The sequence below is a fragment of the Sabethes cyaneus genome, chromosome 2 (assembly GCF_943734655.1).
Source record: "Sabethes cyaneus chromosome 2, idSabCyanKW18_F2, whole genome shotgun sequence".
In the NCBI taxonomy this organism is placed as follows: Eukaryota; Metazoa; Arthropoda; class Insecta; order Diptera; family Culicidae; genus Sabethes; species Sabethes cyaneus.
The window spans coordinates 102,844,059-102,862,489 of NC_071354.1; the positions used below are offsets into that span (position 1 = coordinate 102,844,059).

Consider the following 18,431-nt stretch of genomic DNA (forward strand, 5'->3'; position numbering starts at 1 on the left):
TATCCTCGTCTGTTGACTCACAACGAGTCGGCGTGTTGAGAATAGACGAGGAACCGGACTGAACCTCTGCCAGTGCATCGTTCAGGTGCGGTTTCTCCCTTATACTCATCTCCTCCACCTTCGTTTCTTTGTTTTCCGGCACAGAGAGATTGCTCGGTAAGAAATTAATGCAACAAGGGCAAATTACTGTGGAGGGCGCCCTGGTACTCCACAGGCTCTGTTGCGATTGAGTATTTATATGTAGAACCACCTCCACCATTCATCCCTCGGCACGGGTCGCGTCACACCTTGGATTAGGAACTTATCCATCCAGGTCTTTACGTAATAGCCATGGATAGCAGCTATTAAAATCATCCTCTGTCAGGGGCTTTGTATCCTCTGTTCTGGTTCTCAGTAGCTTCAGGTTCATTCGAACATGCCTCTACAGAGATCCGTCATTTGCAGGCAGAGTTAATTATAGGATAGCGCGGTTGCTTTTCGTTAATGGGGTGACTGCTAGTTCATTGACTGTTGTGCAGACATTCGCTGCTTCAAGCGGTAAAGGAAACTTGATCGAAACGAAAGTGTAGAAAAAAGATCAGAAGGCATTCGTTTTGCTGTACAATCAGAGCTATGGCCGATCGAAGTGTAGCGCTACTGTGCATAGCGTTCGAACACCAGCACAAAACAGATGCTATGAAGTTGAATGTGATGAGGCTGACTGCTGTAGAAAAAAAATCGGCAAAAGCCCTGATCTGTGGTGTAATAATACTGTTGCAGCTTAATATTAAATATGTATTTGGACAGGGCATCAGTTGCCCTCGAGGTACGACGCTGGTCGGCTAGATAGGCTGTTAGAGTCTAATCGTAGCACTAGTCTCGCCATTTCCCAGTACTCTAACAGATGGCTGCGAAGTCTGTCGTATAAAAAAGCCAAAGGGTCCAGTAACGGAACAGAATGTAGCAACTAGATTTTACGAGGTATTTGGACATGCGTTTCAGGTATCAGGATCTCTGGGTCGAGCAGCACGTTCCTCACAATCATGTGGAAGATTTGTGGCTAGTTTTAGTTTGACGCATAGAATTTATTACGCTAAATTGGAGATTTGGACAGCCTTGAAAATTCTTCAAAGTTTGATGCGGTAACATAGAATTATGTTTATTACTTATAAAGATTTCTAATAATATATTTGGCGACATGTTTCACCCGAACATTTGGTTAAATTTGTTAGAACCAAACTGTAATGTGCTCTTATTGACGGTAGCATTTCGTAAGCAATGTTATTTATTTGATAAGAATCAGTTGTCAAATCGTAGGCTTCCACGAAATTCTGAAAATATCTGTTTTAGGAAAAGTATTTTTAATATTAAACTTGGTTTACCTCATTATCTTTAAATTGGCAGTAAATCATATCAACCTCTCGGCCCAAGTGCCTAACACAACTAAAGGTATTGTTCCAGGAATCCTGACAATGACAAGCTATATTCGATGAACAAAGCTATCAAAGAACCAACATTATTTGAAGAAGACATTATACCATTAACAGACTTACAGAGAGCTTATCCTGCCTTTGCCACGGGCATTCTGGATTGTACGTTTCGTAGTTGCCTTCGCCCCAATATTCAATCAAGATCTGACGTTCATGGATTTCCATAGTATTTAGTTTGGATATAAATGACGCGCCATCCATCTTAGACGGTACAGGGATCCCGGCTAGTTCCAAAACGGTTGGTGCAACATCGATAAGCGCTATCGGAGATGAAACCAAACTCTTCGGTGCAACTTTCGGACCACGAATTAAAAACGGAACTCTTATATCAGTTTCGTAAGGTTGACGTTTATCGTACGGCTGACTGAATTGGCCCATATGATAACCATTGTCCGAAGTAAAAATGAAATATGTGTTGGTCATTAGCTCCCGTTCTTCCAGAAGGGTCACTATTGCATCCACCATTTCATCTACAGCCATCAGTGATTGCCATCGTTTTCGATAAATGATATCTATCTCTTTTACTATTTGTTCGGGTAAAGGTGACGGCGGCATTGTTAAAAGCCAGTGTTTTTCTAGAAATGTACAAAAAACATAATTCCATGTAATTGACGCGGTTCGAGATTTACGTCGTAGATATGCTTAAAAGCGTATCAGGGTTTAAAAAATTTGAAAAACGTTTTTCTCACCCACAAAAAACACTTTTTCATAGTCTATAGAAATTCTAACTATTGAATTCGCTTTTTGCAGTTAGAAATGTCGATACCCCATTATAAATAAAAATATTACAGCAGGACTTCAAATACCTAGTGGACCAAATGGAACGTTGAAATTTTTAGTTCTAACAGCATTCTCATGTGGAAACATATTCTCATGTCTGTGTGCTGCGGTGAAAGGTTCATGCGGAGCAGGAGGTGCAATCATTGCAAAAAATGGAGTATCCGCCTGAATATCCTGTAGAAAACGAAGGGTACGATTTTTCTAAAAGACATATGAATGCATTGTAATTATTAACATTGTAATTTTATAATAATAGTTACTAACCAAAAGATCAGTTAAATATTCGTCGAAGTGAAACAGAACTTTTCCGTTTTCATTCAAAGTGTAATTAAAATATCGAGAATTGCCATGCAAGCCGTACCACTCATTCCAACCAACAGGAACTTCCTTAGAATAGTATTCATTTAAGTACTTTCCAGCAAAAAATGTTTTATAGCCGTGTTTCTGCAATAAGACAGGAAATGCTTCCGGTTCTACTGTCTCGCGCCAATGTGTGCCGAAGCATCCTCCGGATTTTGAATTGTTAAATGCCTTATTATTATGCGCATACTGACCAGAAAGAAGGGAACTTCTTGAAGGGCAGCATATGGGTGATGACGTGAACTGTTGGAGAGTTAGAGAATGTTATTGAATAACTTATTGCCCATAATATTCGACCCTGTTTGCACTTACTGCATTCACGAAAGTTGCTCCTTGATTTGCTATTAACTTTAGCGTTTTAGTCATTGGGCTCTGTAAATAACGCGTTTATTACGAATTATTTACCAACTAACAAATACTTACAAGTCCTTTTAGCATAATATCCTGATCGTCAGTTAAAACTAATATGATATTGGGCGCACTTTTAATGCCGGCTGGAATTCCCAAAACCATTATAACTACTAGGTATAAAGACTTCATCTTACAAAAAGAAATGTCCAAATTTCAGAGAATCACTCAATTTTATTCTATCCAATAAATTTTAATCACAAACAGTGCATAAAAAATTATACTAATTCTAATGTGCAACCGATGGCATCAGCTCTAATCCGATACATTCCTTTGCTATGCGAACTCCCAGGACAAAGAGCGAAGCACTTTTAACGAGAGCCCTAGCAGAAATGAAAAAATAAATAACAATTGATACATGACAGCTCAAAGAAAAAAAACATGGTTTACCATTTATACTCATCGTAGTAGATGTTTTTAAAAAATGCCGTAAAGCCATAGCTTTTCTGTACCATTATTACTGATTTAAAAAATTTCTCTTGTGCAAATCTTGCAGGCGAATAACGCAAATCACTTCTACTTTTCGTTTTCAGCAAAATTCAATCGTTACCAAGGTGTTCTAATTCTAATCTTCTAATCTTTATTTTTGCGCACATGTGCTGCAGAGCAGAGATGCCATATTTTCTAAAAAAAATGGCTGGAACTGCTCGAAAACCGAAAAAATAGAGCAGTTTTCCGGCTACTCGAATTTTCTGGTTTGAAAATAATCTGCGAAAATCTGCACACTTTTTTAGGAAGTCTGTGAAAGTTTGAAGAGCTTCAAACAAAAATCTGCACCAAAACAATAAAAGTCATAAAAACTGCAAATATCTGCAAATTTATAATGATCTGCAAGACCGTTCCAAAGGTTCCAAAAATCTGGAATTTGCAGACAAATCTGCAAATCTGGTATACCTGGCTGCAGAGCAGAGATGCCATATTTTCTAAAAAATGGCTGGAACTGCTCGAAAACCGAAAAAATCGAGCAGTTTTCCAGCAACCTTGGTGCGGGACAGAGCTGCCAAGTTTTTAATCTTCAAAGTCGAGCTGTTATTATTTTAGGATTTCGAGATTCCGCATTTTTTTCGACCCCCCGGCTCGTCGCCATTTTTCTGTGACTGAAACTGAAACGTCAAAAACACTGGGCGGGAAATCACTTCATAGGAAATCAATGCGACGGCCATTGTTGTTTGGGGTACAATAGTGAGGGGTCCAACTTAATGGGGGTACTGTCAAACTCTGTAGACCAAGATAGCGATGTCGAGGAGGTGATTTTTTTAGAAAAATCTGGCATCTCTGCTCTGGATGTCACGCAGGGATACCAGACTTGCAGATTTGTCTGCAAATTCCAGATTTTTGGAACGGTCTTGCAGATCAATATAAATTTGCAGATATTTGCAGTTTTTATGACTTTTATTGTTTTGGTGCAGATTTTTGTTCGAAGCTCTTTAAACATTCACAGACTTCCTAAAAAAGTGTGCAGATTTTCGCAGATTATTTCCAAACCAGAAAATTCGAGTAGCCGAAAAACTGCTCGATTTTTTCGGTTTTCGAGCAATTCCAGACATTTTTTTAAAAAATATGGCATCCCTGATGTCACGTTTGTTTATAAATAAAATCTGGCCGCTACCTTTATTGTGTAATGCTTATGGTGTAATGTGTAGTAAAAATATGTTTTGATATCATACTTTAAAGGAAATAAAATTTACATACATAAACATGCTACGAACACTTTTGAAATATAAAGTTTCCTTTATAATAAAGTCAGCTCAAGGGGCATCGAGACGAACATATTGTGTCACTACTGGTGTCTGCTGGAGTTGCAACAAATCCCTTGTCAAGGACAACAAATTCTTCTGTGCCGCTTGTGGTTCACTTCAAAAAGTTAAAAATCAGGTGAACCTAATTTAATATTTTAAGTTTGAGATCGATTCTAACTTATTAAAAGCCTCCTTATTTGTAGGACTTCTTTGAACTACTTGACGTGCCAAACACATTTACAATCAATGGTTCGATATTGTCAGCTAATTTCAGAGAGTTGCAAAGCGTACTGCACCCAGATAAATTTAGTCAAAAATCTGACGAGGAAAAATTGAACTCACTCGAATGGAGTTCGTTAGTAAATAAAGCTTTCAAAACGTTAACAGTGCCTTTAGAACGAGCAAAATACATTTTAAACCAAAAGGGTATTTTGATCGATGAAGAAAATACTTCTGTAGATCCAGAGTTTCTGTCGGATATGATGGATCTTAATGAACAGGTTGAGGAAGCACAAAACGCTACTGAATTGAGAAAAATTGCTGATTTTGTAAACAGCGATATTGTTAAAATATACAGTCAACTACAGGATCATTTCGCTAACAATAATCTTAGTGAAGCGAAAGCAACATTTGTTCGGTTGAAATATTTGTCTAATATCGATAATGTTATAAAAGAAAAAGCACTGAAATATAATCTTAAGTAGTACGTAAATTATGTACACCACGTAAGAAAAATTTACCTTTTTTTTATTGAAAGTTTAGCATGCGCATACGTGACGCCTGTTATGGCATGAACCGGTGGTCGCCAAACGTTACAATGCGTGTGGTGATTATTGAAGACAAATACAAATGTATTGAGTAAGATATTGTGTCGCCAGCACTAAATTGGACTTCCGAAAAAACGACAAACGATTTTTCTCCCTTACCGTACATTAAACCTAGAGTGACTATATACAGAGTGGCGACAAGTCATCCCAAATGTATGCAATGCGGTTTTTCCAAGGTTTTTCTTTCTCTTTCCTGCATACGCGTTGGATAGGTCGTCTGCTCGATTGGAATGACACTGACAGATAATTATCATTCCAATTTTGACATTGTCGCCACTCTGTATATAGTCACTCTAATTAAACCTAGTGTCGAAAGCAGTGCGCTGTATAGCAAATGAGACGTACTATACTGTGCACTACTTTCGACACTGGGGTTAATGTACGGTATGAAAGAAAAATCGTTTGCCGTTTTTTCGGAAGTCCAATTTAGTGCTGGATACACAATATATTACATAGAAAAACTAATGTTGATTAAGTCTGGCATATCAATACCTTTTCTCAGAACGTGCACTGTTCGAGAAATTGTAGCTGCGAGTTGTAGGAACAACATGCCGAAATAGAACGCCAATGAATATATGTAATTGTATTATGTACCTATATATTTAAATGTTTTATTTGCCTCTAAATACGTCTTCGCAAAGCAGATAACTAATTGAAAAACTACAAGGTATACAGCCCTGGGGTTTGTACGAAAGGGTGACGTAGGACTATATCAGATCATTGTAAACTGCTTTTCTGGCATATGTACTCCTATAAGAATCTGTGAGTACCATTGTATCCAGCTTTTTACGAGCCATAATGGCGGACGTGTTTGTAATATTTGAACAGCATTTTTGACATTTCCCTAATACATCGCACATTTTCTTTCCGCGCGTTCACGGTAAAATTAATGGAATGTACGGAAAGAAAACGTGCGATGTGTTAGGGAAATGTCAAAAGAGCTGTTCAAATATTACGAATCCGTCCGCCATTATGGCTCGTAAAAAGCTGGATAGGTGTTCGAGTGACCAAGTCTTTATAGCAGAGAATATTTATTTACGCTTTAAGCTGCAAATTATACAACTATTAATCAACTATTCATAGAAAAAAACACATTTTATATGACTTACAATCTTGGTGTTCGATGCTAATTGTAAGGGTAGGAATCAATCTCGATACAGCCCAGCCGTACTATTTTAAACTATATTTTATAAGAAATTTTAGCATAAGTATCTTCATTTACGCTTTTAGTAAGATTTTAGATTTTAACTTACATCGTTTTCTGTTAAGGTATTGTTAAATCAGGATATCAAAATTACCTAAATTTAACAACTTGTCTACCACCAATTTAAGAAATTTAATCAAAGGTAATGAAATTATAAATGTAAAAAAATGCGGTCTCTTTGTATATCGAAGATTTAGCTACACACAACTATCACTTTTGCCGGTCTGATAAAGAATAGGCCGATATCACTACTCGACAGCACACGGGATCGCCGCGTCGCTTACGTTACGGTTACGGTCAACTGATGTAGTAACGATTGGGTAGGGATGCTGCGATTGCTCGTCGTAACAATCCCCCACCCGTGAAGACCGTTGATGGTCCGCAGCTCCTAAAGATTCCTCAATGGCTTCACCATCAGATCCAACGTCGAGCAATGCCAGTTTCACTACTGGCCTTTTATACACACCCGATGCCGTGCGTACTAGCGCCTGACGGACACGTCCATCGTTTCCCATGAAAACCTTCTCGACTCTTGCTCTTACATACTGGTTTCGCACCGCGCCATCCACCATTATCACCAAGTCGCCTTCGCGGAGTTCCCGAACTTCATCTAACCATTTTCCTCGTCTTCTGATGACCGGCAAATATTCTTTTATCCACCTTTTCCAAATCGTGTCCGTAATGTGCTGCGCAAGATTCCAACTGCTACGGAGGACGGCTCGATGGTCTACCGGGGCCGCTGGCGGCTGTTTTACACCTGACGAGCTCCCGAGTAAGAAATGGTTCGGGGTCAACGATTCCTTATCAGCTGTTTCAAGTGGCACGTAAGTTAGGGGTCTAGAGTTGATCATCGACTCTGCATCCGATAGTACTGTCGCCAATGTTTCGTCGTTGGGTTTGCGGGGTGAGTCGATTATTGTCCCAATGGCTTGCTTAACCGACCGCACCAGGCGCTCCCAGACACCCCCCATGTGAGGGGCACCCGGTGGATTGAAATTCCAACGTGTGTTTGCGTTAGTAAACGTGGTCGCCAATGCATCGTTTCTAGATTGTATCTCGTTCTGCAACTGTTTATTTGCCCCCACAAAACAAGTGCCGTTATCGCTGAAGAATTCAGCCGGAGCGCCCCGGCGAGCGATGAATCGTCTAACTGCCATCACAAAAGATTCGGTGGACAAATTGTGCACCACTTCTAGGTGTATTGCCCTCACGGTCATACACGTGAAGAGAGCAACCCAGCGTTTGACTACCTGGCGGCCTACTTTCACGAACAGAGGCCCAAAGTAATCGACCCCGACGTATGTAAACGGTCTGACATACGGTGTGAGCCGTTGTTTCGGCAACGGCGCCATCGGCGGCGGACGAGGTTTTGCTTTCGCTAGTCGACAGGTTAAGCAATGTTTGGCGACTTTTTTGACTAGCACTCTAAGTTTTGGAATCTCAAACTGCTGCCTCATTTCGTTGACGATGGTTTCATGATAGGCATGGCGATAGCGGCGGTGGAACCAGTCTGTAAGCAAGTAAGATATTAAGTGAGTATCTGGCAGTATCACTGGATACTTAGCTTCGTATGGTGCATACCACGCAGCTCCAATCCTTCCTCGCATTCTGAGCAATCCATCCTCATCTAAGTACGGCCACAACTTATGAATTGGACTTGATTTCAGCACGAGATTATGGCGAGCGTTCGGCCCTCCTTGTGTTTCTAATAATGTTCTTCTTTCCACCTCGAAAACCTCAGTTTGGGCCTGTTTCCATAACAGTTTTTCGGCATGTTGCAGTTCTTCTTGCGATAGTATTCCGCGGGAGACACTTTTCCCGCTTTTCAAACGTTTCAGATTTTCTATAAACCGTATCACGTAGGCTTGTGACCGTAGAAGCCTCTCCCACTTGCTAAAACGAGACACATCAATGAGCGGTGGCGGTGCCCGCCAGTGCGAATGTTGGGCGCAGGTTAGTTCAGTGGCAGTGGTGAAAGAACGATTCTCCGGCCATGTTTCTTCGGGATCGTATAAAAATGTGGGACCACGAAACTACAGACTTCCCGACGATCGAAATTCGGTCCGGTGCCCCATTTCGTAGCTGGATCAGCAGAGTTCTGTCCAGAGCGAACGTACCTCCACTCGTTCATGCGGGTCGACGTTAATATTTCCCCGATTCGAACACCAACAAACTGGTGATATTTCCGGTGATCCGAATTAATCCAGGCGAGTACAGTTTTTGAGTCTGACCAAAAATATTTTCGATCAAATCGAAACGAATGAGATGATTCTACTGAACTCGCGAGACGAGTTCCCAGGACGGCGGCTTTAAGTTCTAATCGCGGTACGGAGAGTACTTTGATTGGCGCTACTTTACTTTTCGCGGCAACCATAGCAACTTCAATGCCATTTGGCCCCATTGCTCTGATATATGCAACGCAGGCATACGCTTCTTTGCTAGCGTCTACAAACACGTGCAGTTGTTTCGGCTCATCCACTTTGTGCGTAAAGTAACTTCGGGGTATCCGAAGGTTATTAAGAGCCGAGAATTGACTCAGCCAGAGGGTCCATTTTCCAAGCAATCGTTCGTTAATCGGGGTGTCCCAGCCGAGACCCGCAGCCCACGCGTCTTGAATCAAGATCCGCCCGTGAATGAGAAAGAAAGTTATGAATCCTAGCGGATCAAATAAGCTCCTTACGAGTTTGAGCATTTCACGTTTGGTCGGGATGTGAGTAGGGTCCATTATTGCCATAATTTCTTCTTTCGGTGAAAATGCATACGAGAAAACATCATCGTATGGATTCCATCGCATACCCAGCACAGATTCCGTTTTCTCTGCTCTTACTATGCTGAGTTCCTTTGATTCGTTCGGCGATGCATCTTTAATCGCCGACAGTACTTGTTCCGAATTCGATAGGAAATTCCGGATCTCGAATCCGCCCCGAGCATGTATATGCTTTACCTGCTTCACAACCTCGATAGCCTCCTCCACTGTCGCAAAGCTATCAAGGTAGTCATCCACGTAGTGGTATTTGATAATCGCTGTCGCCGCCCGGGGGAATTCCTCCATGTGTTCTTTTGCGTTCAAATTTTTGACGAATTGTGCCGAACTCGGCGAACACGTCGAACCGAAAGTGGCCACATCGATGACATAAATCTGAGGGGTTTCGCCGGAGTTTTTTCGCCACAAAAATCGTTGTGACTGTCGGTCTTTGGAGCATATTAATAAACGGAGAAACATCTCCTTGATGTCTCCACAAACAGCAATTTCATGTTCGCGGAAATGACTTAAGACGGCAACAAGTGGTGTGAGCAAATCAGGTCCCTTTAGTAAAACCGAGTTAAACGAAACTCCGTTGACTTGTGCAGCGGCGTCCCACACCAGTCTCACCTTAGCAGGTTTTCTTGGGTTGACGACTATACCCAAAGGCAGGTACCAGACCCGTTTAATATCTGTAGCGGCTAATTCACTTGGCGTGGCGCGATGACAGTATCCTTTCGCCACATATTCGTCTAATTGCTCATGCACGCGTGCTCTTAAAGCAGGATCTTTAGCCAGCTTACGCTCTAATGCTTCAAGCCTCCGAACAGCCATAGGGTAGCTGTTCGGAAACTCAATGTTGTCCGACTTCCATATTAAACCGGTTTCAAACCTGTTGCACACCCGGCGAGTCGTTTCCTCCATCAGTTGTCGCGCTCTTTGGTCCGTTTTCGATTCCGGTGCGTCAAATGACATTTTTGCCCCAGTTTGCTCCAGCGTAAAGTAATCTGCCAACTGCTGGTTTAACTCTCGGTCGGGATCTGCTAAAGCTGGAACATGAAAATTTATCGATGCTGCCGGTAACGTATGTCCTGTGCTACTGCCATATATCGTCCACCCAAGCCTGCATTTTGCTGCGATAGGTTCGTTTCGTCCCCCTTCTCTAATTTTCAGTGGTATTCCGAGTCGTAAGTTATCCAACCCAATGAGCAGTTTCGGTTCTACCATCTGATAGTCGTCAATGGGTAACCCACGAAGATGCGGATACTTTTCACTTAATTCACGATACGATAGAGACTGTTTTGGTAACAGAAGATAATCAACAGTGCGCGCAGCAGCGATTTGGTGTTTACGCGACTTGTCCTTTCCCGAAATCAACAATTGAACACGTTTAGAGCCGTGCTCTTCGCGTCGGACATTCCCAGTCCACTGCAATGTCAATGGCTCAACTGGGCCGTCGACTTTTAGATAATCTGCAACAGAGCGATCCAATAGTGTGGATGATGACCCTTCGTCAATAAACGCGAATATGAGCTGTTTCATACTACCATTGTGTAAAACTACCGGTAGTATACGGAAATAGGGATGGTTCTGATTGTCGATGTTTACCGAGGAGTGACTACTTGATAGATGCACTGGGCCGCGAGAAACTGGTGCATGCAAAAGAAAATGATGCTTTTCCCGGCACCCTCCTATATTACAACCCTGCCAGGTTTTACAAGGCCATGTTCCGTGGAAATTTAGGCACATCCGGCATAGATTGTTTCGCCGCACAAACTTCGAACGGTCTACCACATTTATTTTCTGAAATTCGTCACATGCTGGAACACGATGCGACGGTTGCTTACAAAACAGGCAAAGCCTAATGGGCCGTTTTTGCTCATTGCTGCCAGAGTCCAACAAAGAGTGCCGGTTCGATTGCTTCTCATGGGAGTAAGAGTGAGCCACGTATTTTTCTTTATTCCTTGACCGTTCAGTTTTCACGTCCTGATTGAGTGGAATGTCGAAACAAACCTAGCTAGCCGCTTGAATTAACTGTTCCATGAATGTTCCGAAAGTACCAAGAGTGTTCGACGAGTTGAGCAATTTATATTTAGCCCAATCCAATTTTAGTTGCACTGGTAGTTTTGCTACGAGTTCCTGCAGCAAAGTCGGGTTATTAAGATGGTTTTCCTGTTTGGCCGCTTCCATATGAACGACCAAGTTCTGGACTGCTAGGCCAAAATCAATTAAGGTGTCCAATCGTTCCGGTTTGGGGGAGGGTAGACGATGAATACGGTCCAGCATCGAGCGAATAATTAATTCCGGTCGGCCAAAACGCATTTCCAGGGTTTTCATAACGTGTGGTACTCCTTCCGGCATAAGAAGTCGGCTACGAACTGTTTCTAAGGCACTACCTCGTAAGCACTTTTGAAGTCGGACTTGGTTCTCCACATTGGAAAATCCACACGCAGCTGTCGTCTCCTCAAAAATCCGAATGAACATCGGCCAGTCTTCCGGGTTTCCATTAAAAATCGGAAGATCCTTGCCCGTAACCTGACGGGCTGCAATTTGTAGATAAGCAGGATTTACTGGAGGTTGATAGTTTCCTTCATTTAACGAAATGCCTTGAAGCCGACTCGTACATTGATTGAACTGATCAGCCGCGGCGGTGGCAACTAAGACTGGTGGCTGGGACGGTAAAGGCACTTGCGGTGGATTTTGACGACTGACTGAAGCGGTGGGTAACGGTAACGGTTCTGGCAATTGTAGGTTAGTCCCTTTTTCTGCTGGATCATTTTTCTCGCCATCCTTTGGTTTGTGGTTATTTCTCAACCAATTTTGCACCTTACTTTGGTCGAATGATTGCGACATTTCCATAGCCGAGGTCATTGAACCCGCAGTACTAAACTGAGCTTGCTGCCTCATCAGCTCTTGCCGCTTCTCCATTGAATCCTTTTTCAGCTTTAATCTTTCCTCCTGCAATGCTTTCTGCTTAGTTAGCTGCGCCTCGCGCAGCTTTGATTCCTCCTCCTGACGTCGTCTCTGCTCGTCGATTTGCCGTTGTTTTTCCTCGAATTCGAGACGCTCCAATTGCTCCTTTTGCTTCAGTTCTTCTTCACGGAGAAGTTCCTGCTCTTTCAACAAATCGAGTTGCTCTGCGATCAGAGCGGAATGCGCACTTGACGCTGCACTTCCATGACGCGACCGTAAGGGAACATCGACGGTCTTCTTTATTCGCCTCGACGACGCCGACGTTGCACTTGCGGTTCCTTTCTAGGATCGATTTTTAGGATCCCCGACCGTCAGGGTTTGGTGGTTGCTTTTACTTTCTGTGACGTTGGGGACAGGAGGTATGCCCTTAGCTTCACATTGCTGGCAAATCCAATGGCGCTTTTCCACGCCCGAATCTACCCCAACGCATCCAAAATGGTGCCAGCGGCTGCAGGCATCACACGCCACCATCGACTCTGCCGAATCGCGTCGGTCGCACGAGCGGCAACTATAGCCGGGAGTTGCTTCTTTATCCATCCTGACGAAGTCAAGATTCTTAAAGATTTGTTCGAGTGACCAAGTCTTTATAGCAGAGAATATTTATTTACGCTTTAAGCTGCAAATTATACAACTATTAATCAACTATTCATAGAAAAAAACACGTTTTATATGACTTACAATCTTGGTGTTCGATGCTAATTGTAAGGGTAGGAATCAATCTCGATACAGCCCAGCCGTACTATTTTAAACTATATTTTATAAGAAATTTTAGCATAAGTATCTTCATTTACGCTTTTAGTAAGATTTTAGATTTTAACTTACATCGTTTTCTGTTAAGGTATTGTTAAACGGATTACTTTAACAGGCCTCTTTATGCATGTGTCTCGGCCGCTTTTAATACAAACTGTTAATATAACTAAATACAATCATTATCATAGTTTTATGCAAATATCAGCTAGGATATCAAAATTACCTAAATTTAACAACTTGTCTACCACCAATTTAAGAAATTTAATCAAAGGTAATGAAATTATAAATGTAAAAAAATGCGGTCTCTTTGTATATCGAAGATTTAGCTACACACAACTATCACTTTTGCCGGTCTGATAAAGAATAGGCCGATATCACTACTCGACAGCACACGGGATCGCCGCGTCGCTTACGTTACGGTTACGGTCAACTGATGTAGTAACGATTGGGTAGGGATGCTGCGATTGCTCGTCGTAACAATAGGTGACTACAGTCTGTTCAGAATATTCAAAAGAGAAAAGCGAAATATTCAGATTCAATTCTTCATTGAATGCAATGGTGGCTTTGAAAATATGGTGTTCATAAGTACAACGCCTGAAACCACCCCATCGACATCTCTATATCGAGCTGCAGTAAACGTCAGCGACAGCATGTCCGGGGCTCAAAATTTGACAGCGGGCCCAAATCAGACTGCTGGCAGTTGAGTGAAACGCAGTGCTGAATTGCTATCTCATTTTCGCACACACAAGATGTTGGCGGCGAGAACATGGTTGTCTGCCATGGGCTTGCCTGAAACCATTTAGACATATAGAGATTTCTTTAAAAATCAGAGGGGTTGTGCACAAGACACGACCGCATAGGTGACGTAGGACCACGTAAGTCCCTTTTTAGCGATAGTAGGATGTATCCAAGTATGTAATACAGCACTCGTTCGCTAATTGCACGAATGAGGCCATGCGATTAGCGAATTTCGTTTTTTAATTGCCCGATAGTTGCCAATATTTATTGTAAAACGTGATGCGTTATCACTGTAAAGAACTCTTCACATGCATTCACACGTACGCTAAATTTTGGGAAGAACATCTAAATTTTTACAAACGAACTAAAAGCTTAATGAATATGTGTTCAATTAGTCAAATTTTAGTCAAATTTGCATGAATTTGTTTGTAATGTATCTACGTAATGCAGAGATAGAGAGTTTGCATTCGGAAACGCTGCATTTTTGTTTATAGCAACCACCTGGAAAACCACGTGTAGTTTGACAGATAACTGTTTTTTAGTTGCACGATCGTGCAACTAGCGAACGTGCAATTAAAAGACGGTGCAGTTAGAGGACGTGCAATTAGCGCACGAGTGCTGTAATACGATTCTTTATGTATACAAGCTACATACCTAACGTTTATCAAAGTAGAAACATCGTATGCATTCAATTCTCAACCGATTTTGGAGTTATATCCATGAATTGATTGCATCTATTTTATTAAAACGAAACCAAGTCAGTAACTAAACCAAACAGTAAATAAATTTTTATGATCTGTTTCTATGTTGAATAGTGCTTTTCCTCTGGTAATCGGTAGACGGTACGCGCGAGTTTTCAGAAAGTTGAAAATTTTTCGCAACTTTTCTGTGGCTTACAAAAGAACACTGATAAAGCAACCTGCAGACGTTTTGGGAGTCGCAGAAAATGTCGCCCGTGACCAGAAAACTTATTTCCGTCATTTCAAGAGCAACATTTCAATAGGGCCCAAGTGCAAAATATAAAAAAACTGGTTTTTTGGTTATATTTAAAGCTTTTTTAATTATCTATAATAATACCAAACATCATAGCGATTTGAAAACTTTATGAGTCTTAAAAAGCAAATTTGAAAAAGCTTTATGTGAAAACTGGCAACAAAGTTTTCATTTTGTGCTTTGGCCCTTCTGTTTGAAAAAGCCTATACGCAGTTTGTGGTTTGTTTTGCATTCGGCCCTATTTTTGTTGTGGAATTTCTACGCATTGCGGCGAATAATCACTGGCCATCTCCGGTTAAGTACGTTTAGTAAGTAATAAATACACAATTTTTGAATTTCCGTTGGTAATCAATTGTTAACAGTGCAAATTAAATATTTTAGAAACAGCCAGTTCTGCAGTTGATGCTGCGAAGATGATCCCCGCCGTACAATTGCGCGAGACTCGACGGACGACCGAAAAAAACAATACGATGCTACCTGCATAAATAACACGGCCATTCACAGACACGACATGTTTAGTACTTAAGCCTGCGCGGCAACAAAAATTTAAGTTACTTTTCGGCTTACACGAAAAAAGCTATTTCGCTGTATATATATATATATATATATATATATATATATATATATATTAGAGTGACTATATACAGAGTGGCGACAATGTCAAGATTGGAATGATAATTATCTGTCAGTGTCATTCCAATCGAGCAGACAACCTATCCAACGCGTATGCAGGAAAGAGAAGGAAAAACCTAGGATAAACCGCATTGCATACATTTGGGATGACTTGGCGCCACTCTGTATATAGTCACTCTAATATATATATATATATATATATATATATATATATATATATATATATATATATATATATATATATATATATATATATATATATATATATATATATATATATATATATATATATATATATATATATATATATATATATATATATATATATATATATATATATATATATATATATATATATATATATGGGTCATTCCACGGGAAATTTACAGTCAAAATTTTTTTTCTCTTTGGAATATTTTTTTTACGTTCTTTGTCCAAAAAAAATCGACACGTATTTTTCTATTTCGATGTTACTGTTGGAATTCGCAAGATATGATTTTTTAAAGTATTGTAATCTGAAAAAATCACTATTTTTTAAATGCTGATTGTAAACATAGTTTGTAATATCAAAAAATGACTTTCTACCAGATGTATTCACTATTCCACAAGCTTTCAAAATTGGTATAACATACCCCCTTTCGATTGTTTTTCAATAGTTAAATAGTGCATTTTTATAAACAATTGCAATTTTTTCAAAGTTGGAACTTTTTTTTCTCGATTTTTTTTATTTTAAAATATTTCTTCATCTTTCTCGAAGAAGCATGCAAAATTTGGAAATGGAGAAATGAAAACTCTAGAAGCTATGCATGTTTATATCGAAGCGCGCACATTAATGCAAACGAGCGGTTATGCTCAATCGATGCTCTAACCCACGGGCAGCTTCATAACGAGGCCGCCTTTGATGCTATTAAGTGTAACGTGTCGTAGAACCACGCGCGTTCGTCCGGTCGTTTGCATTAATGTGCGCGCTTCGATATAAAAATTCATAACTTCTAGAGTTTTCATTTCTCCATTTCCAAATTTTGCATGTTTCTTCGAGAAAGATCAACAAATATTTTAAAATAAAAAAAATCGAGAAAAAAAAGTTCCAACTTTGAAAAAATTGCAATTGTTTATAAAAATGCACTATTTAACTATTGAAAAACAATCGAAAGGGGGTATGTTATACCAATTTTGAAAGCTTGTGGAATAGTGAACACATCTGGTAGAAAGTCATTTTTTGATATTACAAACTATGTTTACAATCAGCATTTAAAAAATAGTGATTTTTTCAGATTACAATACTTTAAAAAATCATATCTTGCGAATTCCAACAGTAACATCGAAATAGAAAAATACGTGTCGATTTTTTTTGGACAAAAAACGTAAAAAAAATATTACGAAGAGAAAAAAAAATTTGACTGTAAATTTCCCGTGGAATGACCCATATATATATATATATACAATGGTATTCCGATTATATCTACACCTGGTTTAATCTACACCCGATTTTAGGTACCCCCGATTTTGTCTACCATTTAGACCCGTTTTATCTACCTTTTTTTAAATTGTCATTTCGGCATGAAAATTTGCAAGATTTCATGAATTTATGCATAACAGGGAATATTTCTCTGTATTTTACTATATGGCATCTGTGGTATGTAATTATACACATAATGGGTATAATAATGCTGAAGTCAAATACGCAAAGTAACTTGCATTTATTTTGTTACGCATATTATTAACATTTCATAATGATCCTTTGTGATATTTTTCTATACCGTAACGTTAACGGGCACACCCCGCCTGCGCTAGAAACTATGGTTATCACCTTTCTTTCCTTAAAAATTTTAATCTTTTGAACCATTGAACCGATTTGAATAATTTTATTACCAAATAAAAGGAATTTTATTGAGCTTTTCAAAAAAAACAATAAACTGACGTTCAAAGTTTTTTATGATTGCAAAAACATTTTTTGTATGAGCCTTGAAACTCTTAAAATCACTTAAAACGTTTAAAATATTCGTTTTTGACTTTCTACTATATAAATATATAGCAATGACTCGGAAACCGGAAATGGAAAAAAAAAGTTTTATTTTTTTGTTATACTTTCAATTGCAAGCTAGTTGTTTACATACGATATCAAAAACAGATATCTGACATTTTTAGTTTTTGAGATACTCTTTTTAAGAAATAAAGATGCGAAAATGCAATGGACTCGCATGGCGTTTTACTTTAGAGACGCATTTCTTTGTCAAAAAACCCCTTTTATTACAAGTAAAAACAAAAACCATGCGTCTCCATTGTATTCTTGATACTTTTTGAAAACTTAGAATTTCTTTGGTCTGCACACCATGGAAACATAAAAAGTGAATGTTTTCAATATTTTTGCGATAATAAAAAAAAATTGGGCTTTAGTCCAATATTTTTTTCTTGAAAGCTCATTAAAATATTTTCCATTTGGTATTAACATAATTGAAATCGGTTCAATGGATCAAAAGTTATGAATTTTCAAAGAAAAAAAAGGTGGAAAAAATGGTGACTTTTGGGACCTCACTGACTCAGAAAACTAAGTACCAAATAATAATACGGATCCAAAATTTACTACAAAGGAATAAGTACACAAAATTTGAATAAAATCGGAGCAATTTTGAATTTCGATATGTCTTTTTTCATAATATTGCTGAGTTGACGTGCGTTATGGCTAATGGTTGATATGAATGAAATAAGCCCTACGCATCAAATTACGCTAAAATAATACATAATTGAAAAAAATTATCAATATTAACAATATTTTTTGTTCATTTAAATTATTTTGGAGCAATTTATTTTTCC

At 39.5% G+C, this 18,431-nt stretch overlaps 2 protein-coding genes across 2 annotated transcripts; one reads left to right on the forward strand and one right to left on the reverse strand.

Annotated features, from left to right (window-relative positions):
• Nucleotides 1–1,157: 1,157 nt before the first annotated feature.
• On the reverse strand, nt 1,158–14,694 carry LOC128735786 (N-acetylglucosamine-6-sulfatase-like). Its single transcript, XM_053830273.1, has 8 exons — nt 14,646–14,694; nt 3,033–3,103; nt 2,922–2,981; nt 2,514–2,852; nt 2,276–2,450; nt 1,533–2,044; nt 1,362–1,478; nt 1,158–1,310 (listed from the first exon to the last, which is right to left on the reverse strand). Exons 2-8 carry the CDS (start codon nt 3,045–3,047, stop codon nt 1,158–1,160), a joined length of 1,371 nt encoding a protein of 456 aa, XP_053686248.1. The 5' UTR covers nt 3,048–3,103; nt 14,646–14,694.
• On the forward strand, nt 4,664–5,473 carry LOC128734340 (co-chaperone protein HscB homolog). The gene is made up of 2 exons (XM_053828486.1): nt 4,664–4,892; nt 4,960–5,473. The coding sequence occupies exons 1-2, from the start codon at nt 4,716–4,718 to the stop codon at nt 5,458–5,460; spliced, it is 678 nt and encodes a 225-aa protein (XP_053684461.1). The 5' UTR covers nt 4,664–4,715; the 3' UTR covers nt 5,461–5,473.
• Nucleotides 14,695–18,431: the final 3,737 nt, after the last annotated feature.

What these genes read in the sequence shown, in the direction of transcription:
- LOC128735786 (XM_053830273.1), bottom strand. An exon ending in GAGCAACTTTCGTGAATGCA is followed by an intron (nt 2,853 to 2,921) that starts GTAAGTGCAAAC and finishes ACTCTCCAACAG; the next exon opens with TTCACGTCATCACCCATATG. An exon ending in GCCAATTTAAAGATAATGAG is followed by an intron (nt 1,311 to 1,361) that starts GTAAACCAAGTT and finishes AGATATTTTCAG; the next exon opens with AATTTCGTGGAAGCCTACGA.
- LOC128734340 (XM_053828486.1), top strand. Translation starts at nt 4,716, where the DNA reads ATGCTACGAACACTTTTGAAATATAAAGTTTCCTTTATAATAAAGTCA. An exon ending in TTCAAAAAGTTAAAAATCAG is followed by an intron (nt 4,893 to 4,959) that starts GTGAACCTAATT and finishes CCTTATTTGTAG; the next exon opens with GACTTCTTTGAACTACTTGA.